At 41.5% G+C, this 11,031-nt stretch overlaps 1 protein-coding gene across 1 annotated transcript; it reads right to left on the reverse strand.

The window, feature by feature from the left end:
• Positions 1–7,901: 7,901 nt before the first annotated feature.
• LOC137103832 (E3 ubiquitin/ISG15 ligase TRIM25-like) lies at positions 7,902–9,873 on the reverse strand. Its single transcript, XM_067484540.1, has one exon. It carries the CDS (start codon positions 9,836–9,838, stop codon positions 8,165–8,167), a length of 1,674 nt encoding a protein of 557 aa, XP_067340641.1. The 5' UTR covers positions 9,839–9,873; the 3' UTR covers positions 7,902–8,164.
• Positions 9,874–11,031: the final 1,158 nt, after the last annotated feature.

The raw sequence follows: 11,031 nt of genomic DNA on the forward strand, positions 1-11,031 counted from the left end.
AGCAACGACTGTCTGACTTTCACTTTCTCTGAACCTAGTTTGAGCTCTGATCTAATCATCATGTGTTTGTGCAGCTGTCAGCTCGTACACTTCACCACATGTTGGTTACACCCATCTTCAAACTGTAGATCTGAAGGGGAGGGAACAAGGACATATATGGACAGAGTGGAGCTCACTGTGTTTGAGAGCAGGAAGAAGAGGGAGGGTCATCAGGCTTTGACTCCAGGAAGAGGAGCAGTTTCACTGTGAATGCTCCAGCAGATTATAGTAGATTATATATTTTCTAGGTTGTGGAAGAGTTGTGTCTTTTATTGTTTCACTCTTTGGACAGAGGCTGCTGATTTTTTGCTTGGGATCTTCTGCTGTGTGGTGCAGGGACCAGGAGATGCTGTTTGTTGGCACAGTGGAAAGAGATTGTGGACCTGGGTGAGGATGTTTAGGTAGAACGATGCAGCAGCTACAGAGTGTAGAGATGTGAACAGAGATCAGTGCTGTGATGTGTCTTTTGGACTGTTCTGCTGCATCCTGGATCATCTGGAGGGTTTGATTGTGCTGCTGGTAGCAGGACAATGCAGTCATTTAAATGAGACATTACCAGTGGCTGCACAAGGAGTTGGGTGGTAGATTCATAATAATAGTAATAATAATTCATTTCATTTATAAAGAACTTTACATTTACTAACAAAAAGCGAAGTTGTCACTTACACTATGGGATTAGAATTATTGATCTGTAAAATGACTAGATGCAGCTTGTAAGTCTTGTGATAATCCATAATTATACTTATTATTATGGTTTATCTGCTAATGTATAGTATGAATCTGCAAAGTAACTAGTCACAGAACGTGAGATAAGTGCAGTAAAATGTAGAATCTTTTTAAAAAATGCTGCCACTGCATTAAGACGCTGTTGGCAGAATAGCTGCAAATGCTCCACTGCCTATATTTACATCCACGTAGAGTCAAATATTAACAGCACAGTTTATTCAGGTAATTAGGAGAAGTTAAACACGGCCTGCAACTGCTTTCACTTGGTGTTAAAGTTGTTCATCTGCTGCTGCTACAAATATACCACCAGGGCTAGTCACCTTTTTTCCCCGGTTCTTCCTTTTTTGCCAACCGTGTGTGAATAAAGCATTTGCTCTGCTTGCTACATTCGGTGTCATTGCTTAGCTTCGGTTCTGCTTAGGCATTGTAGCAGTAACTCAGAGTTAGACTAACGACACACACAAACAAATGCAAATGAAAGACTTTGTATTGTCCTAGTTTTACTAGTCTTATGTGTAAATTCTCCCACTCATCTGTTTGGAGCTCTTTGCTTTACTCAGTCGCATGTTAGTTAGTCGTGCACATTTAAAGATCTCAGCCAGGTTCTGGATCCTGGATGGAAAAACATGGACAGGCCAACACGGCTGATGAATGGTTTTCGGATTCTCTCCCTCCCTCCAGTCTCCCCTTCCCTCTCTATGTAGCAGTCAAAGTTTGGGTCTTATGATTTCCCTGCATCTTAGTTGCAGTGAAGGGGTCGTGTCCACAGCTTTGTCCGCCTTACCCCGACCTGCGTCAGTGCCGGGGCGTCCACGTCCTCTGCTTTTGGGTGTTTTTAAAAATGAGGAATCAAAAAAAAAACAAAGGTACAATGTCATCAGCCTTGTGTACAGTGGACTGCTTTTCAAACAACAACCCCCCAAAAACCATAGGACCAAACTAAAAATGTACAATACAATGTTTATTCAAGTGTTTTGCTTTTACTTTTCGTAAATTCAATATAATAAATAAGTTAATGGCTGCTGCTCGAATGTCCCGTCATTGATTTATCAGCTGTAGTTTCACTCACGAGTTGGTAGATCTGATGTGTATGTTGCACATCTTAATCCTCGTTAGAGATTTAATGTCAAATGTACAAAAGAAAAATAAAAAGATTCCTTTCTCTCACTTCTGCAGGAAACTCGACAGTGTTTTACAGAAAAAGTTGAGAATGCAACAACACACTTGATATGTTCTTCTGAAAGATATATTTCCTCCTAAGTCCTGTCTGTTTAAATAATTCTTGTTTTCCACGTACACGAGATGAAGTTGGAATCTCCAGCAATCCGTTTTTTTCCTCAGGCATTAGACTCGTCCAGTGGGATCAGAGTTATGGGACATTTCCAGGTCCACATTGTGAACATGTTGCAGTTGTGCAGTATATTTGAGCATTTACTGCAGCAGTTAGATGGACCTTAAAACATTTCAGCAGCAACACTACTACTATCAAGACTAAGAAGATAGTGAGAAGTTACTTTTTGCAATAAAAACTAAATAAGTAATCATAATACCTTTGTCTCACAAAGCTGCATGTCAGTGAAGTGTGACTATAAATGTGAGTGCTCTTCCTCATACGAGCCTCTGTCTGTCTTTTTGTTTGACACTGTACAGCAATAATCCAGGATCAGTTTCACAGTAAGAGGAAGCAAATCCACATCAATCCTCTGAGCGTTTCGAACGTGATTTCCACACAGTGCACCAGTGAATATTAGTGTATGAACACCACAACTGGAACCATGTTCAGCATTAAGCTGAAAGCTTTAAAAGGTGACACAACACACAGTATACGCTCAGTATACTATCAGCTGCAGATCTACAATATGTGATCATGCAGATCTTTGCAGACCAGACACCTTTGTGCAATGCTGTGTGACTTTTTGCTGACATATTGGAATTTGTGTGTGCTCCTTTACGTCCTGGTCTCTGACGTGTATAAAAACTAAACAGCATATCAATACATTGTCTAACTATATAATATTTGCACTACAGATAGTTTTGTTCAGTATAGCAACTGTAGCAAAAGTTCAATCATCTTAACCATCATTTCTTGCTCCGTCTACATTTGTGGACACAGCGTTTACCTACATCATACCTGCTTGCAAAATCTTGACTGTCACAAAACAGAGGACCCCAGTTTGTAACCCTCATGTACCCTGTCCACTAACACAGAAGCTACACAATTACTGGAACAGAATGGTGAACTGAGGATTTCCAGATCTCAGATCTCCATGTCAGGGACGTGGGCACCACCTTGTGTTCTTTGCTCTGCCTTTGTGTTGGTGACTTGGAGTAAGAGCATTGCCACAGTAGGTCCGGGCTGCTGCCGCATCAGTCCAGTAGAGGACTGGCAGCTAGTGAATTAGCAGATCCTGCACTGAGCCACTAGACAAATGTAATTATCAGTATTGGTTTTGTCCAAATACCATCAATAAGCAGTTTTCTGATTCTGCTCAAACGACTGTAAAGTTAAAGTCAGTGCATTTTTACCTGCTGGGATCCTGTTCAAACAGGCTACAAAGACGTCACCAAATGATGCAGGTACTGAAGGAGCTGAAGACGTGTTAACAAAAAGAACTTGTTGACCATCTGCTGGTTTTTCTGTGACTCAGTTAAATGTAGACTAATCAAAGTGAAACTATCTCGGCCTTTTTCTTTTCTCCACCTACCCCACTGCTGTACTTATGAAATATCAACTTAATAGAGTGAAGCTGAGAACAAAGTATCTGACGTCTGATGTTTGTTCAGTATTTCACTCCTGTTCTGCAGGCACACACACACACACACACACACACAGATGTTACTGCTAGGTTTCAGCACATTACTGGTTTACGGTTCTGATGAACATGTCGACTTTGTCCTACTGACAGAATCCTCGTAGGTAAATGACAGTAATGATTAACACAGTGGGAAAAAGGGTTTTTTAAGAATTCTGACTTTATTTCACACATTTTTATGCACATGAACCATTAAACATCCACTTTTTATCTGTCACTTCCCCAGGTACCAGATAAATGACTCAATTACTGTCGGAGGTTAAAGACTAGTGGCCCTCAGACCATCTACTTCTTTACGTGGATTAAATTTGGTGCAAATGACAAAAAGGCTAAACAATAAGCTCACACACCTTTACACACATCTACATCAGACACATAGATTCCATATAGATTCTACTGACACGTGTAGACATTACAAGAAAACATTTACTTCCAGCATGAAAATGATTAATAATCTCAGCAAATAAACTCCCAGGTACAAATGTTGGACTATGATCACACTCTAATGATTCTGATAATTGTGTGAACAGCTTGAAGACTTTTTGTTACAGATTGACATGATGGCTGTCATGGGGTTAGTCCATGTCCTGTAGAGAGTAGGTGCACATGTGTTATCACACACTAGTGCCACCAATTCTAGTAGTTTTACCGTCTACCGGCAGAAGAGAGTTGCTGTTGTTTAGTTGCGTGGACAAATTCAAGGTACCAGATAAGCTCATGAATACATCCTCTAAAAGCCATTGTCACTGTGATACTTAGCAAATGTTCATGTGGGCTCCACTGCATCTACCAACAGGTCACAGGTTCAGACTATCAACCAGGACAGAACACACACAGGAAATACCCACCTACAGAAAGTCCAACACTAACAGGAAATGAGAAGATGAACTACCTGAGTACTATCAATAAAGTTTGACTGAAAGTGGGTCAGAATCAAGTGAAGAAACAACAACAATGAGCTCTCAGGAAAAATGATGGAGACAAATTTAAATACACAATTTGATCCACTGCACCTTAAATGACTTTTTTTATTTGAGTTCACACAACTCAGCAGTGACTCCAGGACGCCAATAAAGTCCAAGTCCAGCATGTAGAGGCTGAGTGAATGTGATGAATGAAGCTGCTTTCAGTCTGTTCAGTCTCCAAACTGGGTTTGGTTCCATTTTCAGGCAGGTTCCTGTGACCTGGACGTGTTGAGACCTTTGTCTTTGCAGAGTCAGAGTCTGAGGACTGAGTGTGTGAAAACAATGACAGATAACGTTTGCAGACGTTCAGATTAAAGTATATATAGTATATATCTCATTGTGTCTTAGCTGATGTGTGATGCTGTGTCAGCAGAAAGTCCCCATCAGCAGCAGACAGAGGAGGACAGGGACCAGTGGTGGTTGTGTGTGAAAATCCCCCTGAATCCACAGTTTCTGAAATACTGTGTCCAGCACCAACCACCGAGCCACATTCAAAGTCATTAAATCACCTTTCCTCCCATTTTGATGCTGACTTTGAACTTTAGTGTTAATGCTTTGAGTTTCTGGCCTGTGATTGGCTCATTAGACTTTTACATTGAGGAGCAGTTGAACAGACATTAAAAACTATACTAACATCGAAAACAAAGTCATCAAATCATATGTGAAATTACTTTGACTTTTCTGTCCATTTGTCCTTCAGGGTTTCAGGCCTGCTTCACTTTCTGTTTTATTTCAAACATTCTATCATTTTATTTTTCACAATTCTTCTGCTCAACAAATTATAGACACAGTATTTGTGTGTCCAACCTGTGGGTGGGAAGACGCATCAACATAAATGGTGCGTACACACGTTTACATACGTAAACATGCTATTTATGTAAATTCACACATCTGTGAAGACGGGACTTTATATTGTACAGTGCCTCTGTACCATCCAGTCAGACTCACACTGTGAAATCAGGTTGTAGGATGTGACCAGGTAGAGCAGGTGGAGGTAACTGTTGAGCAGCAGACCCTCCAAACCTCTCGACAGGTCTTTGTACATAACATGAGTATAGGTCAGATCAACTGAGCTTAAGGACGACAGGTGGACACAGAGCTGCTTTCAAACATCTGCTGCACATTTAGAAACAATTGCTTAAAGTGATGTTTGCTTCTCCTGCAGCTACAGGATTCAGCTAAATGTTGAAAGTTCTCTCATGATATTTAAAATATATTTAACAAAATGCTCAAAAACCAGATGTCTCCTGTCTTATTGTCTGTGAGCTGGAAGTTACTGCATGTGCAGCCCCTTCTCATTCCAGAGCCGTTAAAAAGTGCTGCTTTGTGTGTTACATGCTGACGCTGAAGGTACCTGTTTGCAGCGGTGATTGACCCTCTGAGCTTTCAGTGTAGGTCATTAGAAACTCCAGCGCTTCAATATTTGAGGCCAAAATTAGTGACGTAATATAAGAAGAGAAAAAGTCTCATAGGGAGGTGGACGGGACCGGGGGTTCGACTCTAGTGCGAGATGTTGTTCGCTCTATTGATGATTGTACAACGTGGTTCTGTGCCGTAAAGTTACCATTAAGCTGTTTTCTCGAACCTAACGTAGTTTTTTGTGCATATGAAGCTGTTCCTGTCACGTGAAAAGGTGTCGCTCCTGCAGCGTCCAATATAATACGGCAAAGGACACACGAAGCAGCAATTTGAAGAGAAAATGTTAACAAAAAGTGAACATTGGAGTAACTAATGATGTGACCACTGACTGTGGATCAGCATCACACTTTGTGATTTATATGATGGTTCTCATTACTAGTTACTCCAATAATATATTATACTGAAAAGTAGCTATACTGCATGATGATAAATGTATTTTTCTGAGGGTACTTTTGTACTTTTTCTTTAGTAATGTTTTCGAATGTAGGACTTTTACTTGCAACATAGTATTTGTACAGTAAAGTAAAGATCAGAGTACTTCCAACCCTGTTTGACCTTTGATTCAAAGTCCCCAGAGTGATTTATAGTTGCTGACCTTTAGAAGCAGCTGTGTCCAGCTTGGTGACCTGCAGAGTTTGGCCGTCTGAAGTCCCAGTGATGAGATCCTTCTCCCTCAGGAGCTCCACACTCTGCTGCACCACCTCCCACAGACTCTTCTCCACACACAGCTGCTGCTGCTGGACGTACAGCAGCGTCTTGCTCAGAAACTCCTTCATCTGATGCAGGGAGGTGGTGATCTGCAACAAAACAGCTGCACAGTTTAACTCGTCTGGTTAAAGGAGAGGAGAAGAAAATAACAGCAGCAGGTGAATTTACATTTAATCCAATGAGGGATAGGATGAGACTCAGGACGCCCTCTTCATCATCATGCATCAGGTTGCTTTAGCTGTTCTCCATTGGGGCAACCACAATGTTTTTAATTCAATTTCAATTCAATTCAATTCAACTTTATTTATATAGCGCCAATTCACAACAAAGTCATCTCAGGGCACTACAGAATAAAGTGAATATTATAAAGATGTATAAAGAGAACCCAACAATTCCCCAACATGCATCAGGTTGCTGTAGCTGTTCTCTCTGTAGCTGTTTAAAATCCTCTTAGAGAAAAGTGAGGAACCTCTGGATGCACAATAAATATTTCTACTAATGATCATCTGAACTTTTAAAACTCGAGTGTCAAAAACTTCATTAGCTGCTGTTTCTCAGATGAGAATCTTTTTACTTTGTTACTTCCCACCACTGGTAGTTACCATGTTTGTGTCCTTGTCCTGCAGATCATCCCAGAGACGTTCTCACAGTTCTTCAGCATCACACTGGACACTGGAGTCCTGAGGGAAGGCTTCAGGAACATCACAGATACTGTCAGGAGCTAATTTACTTAGATAAAACACAGGGAGCTTGTGCAGGGATAAGGAACATAGAGAGCACAGCTGTAGGGATTAGAGAGGAGGAACGTCGGCCAACGCTGAGGAAGATCACGTTTACAGCAGCTGGAAGTCGGCAAAGCAGCAGTAAGTGACGTCTTCTGGGACTTAGGACAATGCTTGTGTGTAAAAATGAGAAAAACAACACTTTCTTCAAGCCATAATGATACTTCTCTGAACATCCTTAAAGTTAAAGTCAGTGTATTTTTACCTGCTGGGATCCTGTTCATACAGGCTACAAAGACGTTAACAAAAATAACTTGTTGACCATCTGCTGGTTTTTCTGTGACTCAGTTAAATGTAGACTAATCAAAGTGAAACTATCTCGGCCTTTTTCTTTTCTCCACCTACCTCACTGCTGTACAGTGGCCATAATGAATAAAACACCTCCTCTGTTTCTCTGGTAAAGTCAGTGCAGAGGGAAAGAAACAACACATGAAAATGACACCAACACAAATATTCAGAGTTTTTATTTTCATCTGGACAATTGTCAGTTCAGGGAAACAGAAATAATCCTGAGCAGTGATGTTCATGTGTGAACACACACAGGAAATACCCACCTACAGAAAGTGCAACACTAACAGGAAATGAGAAGATGAACTACCTGAGTACTATCAATAAAGTTTGACTGAAAGTGGATCAGAAACAAGTGAAGAAAAAATGATGGAGACAAATTCAAATACACATTTTGATCCACTGCATCTTAAATGACTTGTTTCTAATTGAGTTCACACAACTCAGCAGTGGCTCCAGGACAATAAAATCCAAGTCCAGCATGTAGAGGCTGAGTGAATGTGGTCTGGACTCTGTGGAGGAGAGTCATGGTTTCAGAGACGCTGTAGAAGGACAGAATACCTGCTCTGTGATCCAGGTACAGTCCTACTCTGGAGGACTGAGGACCTGAGACGGGAGTTTGGATGTTGTTGTGATAATAAACATAATTGTTTTGGAAACAATCTAATGCCCAAGATTTGTTATTGTATCCAAATCCACTTTCCTTCCTGTTCCCTGTTCTGCTGATATTCTTATATGCAACTGCTACATCAACTCCTGTCCCTGTCCACTCCACCTCCCAGTAACAACGTCCAGTCAGACTCTCTCTGCTCAGGACCTGATTACATGTAGTGAATCTGTCTGGATGAGGAGAATAAGACTGTTCTTCACTCAACATTGTTACTTTTCTGTTTCCTTCAGACAATAACAGACGTGTGTTTGCTGTGTTTGGATCCAGTGAGATTTCACATGAATATTTTAAGAACTCAGCTCTGGTCTTGGGTTCTGCTGGTGGCAGTGAAACATGGACTTTAGTCAGTCTCAGTGAGACGTTTCTCCATGTCTCTTTCAGGACGTCCTGTAGTTGATCTCTGAGCTCTGACACAGCTGCTGTCACATTCTCAAAGTATCTCAGAGGACGGATGTTGATGCTGGTTGAGTCTGTAGGTTCACTGAGTGCTGACAGTGAGGGGTAGCTGTGGACAAACTGGATGTGATCCTCTGTGAGTGAGAGCTGCTCCAGTGAAGCGTCTTTCCTCTTCAGCTCAGTGATGTCCTGCTCCAGCTTCTCCTGAAGCTCTTTGACTCGACTCACTTCAGTTTCCTGCTGGGATCTGATCTGCTGCTTCACATCAGACCTTCTTTTGTCCATGAGACGGATCAGCTCAGTGAAGATCTTCTCACTGTCCTCCACTGCTTTATCAGCAGAGAGACTGATGGCCTCCACCTCCTGTTGAAGCAGCTTCACGTCTTTCTCTCTGTCCTGGATTCTCTGCTGGAGTTTTTGTCGACTCCCCTCGAGCTCTCTCTGCCTCTCAGTCCTCTCTGCTGCAGCTGAGACTGTGTCGTGGCCTCTATGTTCATCCATGGAGCAGAGATAACAGATACACTGCTGATCAGTGCGGCAGAAAATCTTCATCACCTCATCATGACGAGAGCAGATGTTCTCCTGCAGCTTCTTGCAGGGCTCCACCAGCTTGTGCTGTTGAAAAGTTGGCGATTCATAATGAGGCTGGAGGTGATTCTCACAGTAAGAAGCCAGACACACCAGACAGGACTTGAGAGCTTTCAGTTTTCTCCCAGTGCAGACATCACAGGACACATCTTCAGGTCCAGCATAGCAGTGATCAGCAGGAGCAGCTTGGAGTCCAGTCTTCTTCAGCTCCTCCACTAAAACTACTAACATGCTGTTTTTCACCAGGACAGGTCTCGGTGTGAAGGTCTGTCTACATTGAAGGCAGCTGTGGAGTTTCATACCATCCTCTTCATCCCAGAACCTTTTAATACACTTCATGCAGTAGCTGTGTCCACAGGGAATAGTCACCGGATCCTTCAGTAGATCCAGACAGATGGAACAAGAGAAGGTTTCTCGGTCCAGCTGAACTCCTTTCTGAGCCATTTCACCTCTCAGCAGCAACGACTGTCTGACTTTCACTTCCTCTGAAACTAGTTTGAGCTCTGATCTAAACGTCATCAGCTCTGACACTTCACCACATGTTGGTTACACCCATCTTCAAACTGTAGATCTGAAGGGGAGGGAACAAGGACATATATGGACAGAGTGGAGCTCACTGTGTTTGAGAGCAGGAAGAAGAGGGAGGGTCATCAGGCTTTGACTCCAGGAAGAGGAGCAGTTTCACTCAGATACTGTGTGTTTAACTAATTTGTTCATTTACAAAGAGGGGATTTCCCAGTTGAAGACATTCTGGGAGGACAGACCAACTTTGAGTGGTGTGTTTACTGACAGCAACGGTCCAATCGTGCTTATTTTGATCTACTAGATGGTAAATTATTGTAGACATGTTCCAGTTTTGTTTCTCAGTTTTTTCATGCAGTTTTCTGCAAACACCAGATTATTTCTTAGTATCATATTTGAACATGTAACTTTAGAATAGATACCACTTGTACAATTACAAAATACTTAAAGTCAAATAAATTTTGAAGTTCCCAGGTTGTCAGTCGGTTGTTAGCAGGTTCCTAAAATCATGTATTTATATGTACTATATAAGTTCACCATTATTAGAAAACACAGTGACCCTGTAAATACAGTGTAATTACAGGGTTAGTTGTTGGCTGTAATCTAAAGTGTTACTGAAAACTATAACAGAACATGTTGAACATTAGGTTCTTTTAACATAGGATTTGAATAATTTGCTGAAACCACTTTATGGATGAGAATACTTCAGCAAATCCGACATGAATCATGTCAGGACATGTTGAAAGTCCAGTGTTTGCAGTGAAATTAAAGCTTTTGTTAAAATTCTTTATTTTCAAGTCGACTTTTTATGTGATGAATCACAGGGAATGTGTTTACTACTGTCACCTCCTCTGTGGTCAGAGTCAGGTGAGAAACAAAGAACCTCCCTGGAGGATATGACTGGGTCTCTGAACCAACTTTCCATCAGACTGAAGAAGACACTTGGATGAGAAGCGAAAAGTTATCGACCAAAAAAAAAAGACGTCCAGTTGACACAGCTTAACTTCTACAGCAGGACGACTGGGAACCTTCATCTGCACTGTTTAATCATCATAGATACTTTTACACTGGTTCTACACCTCAGAGAAAAATGAAGATTCTGATGAAATGAAAAT

The sequence above is a fragment of the Channa argus genome, chromosome 18 (genome assembly GCF_033026475.1).
Source record: "Channa argus isolate prfri chromosome 18, Channa argus male v1.0, whole genome shotgun sequence".
Classification (NCBI taxonomy): domain Eukaryota; kingdom Metazoa; phylum Chordata; class Actinopteri; order Anabantiformes; family Channidae; genus Channa; species Channa argus.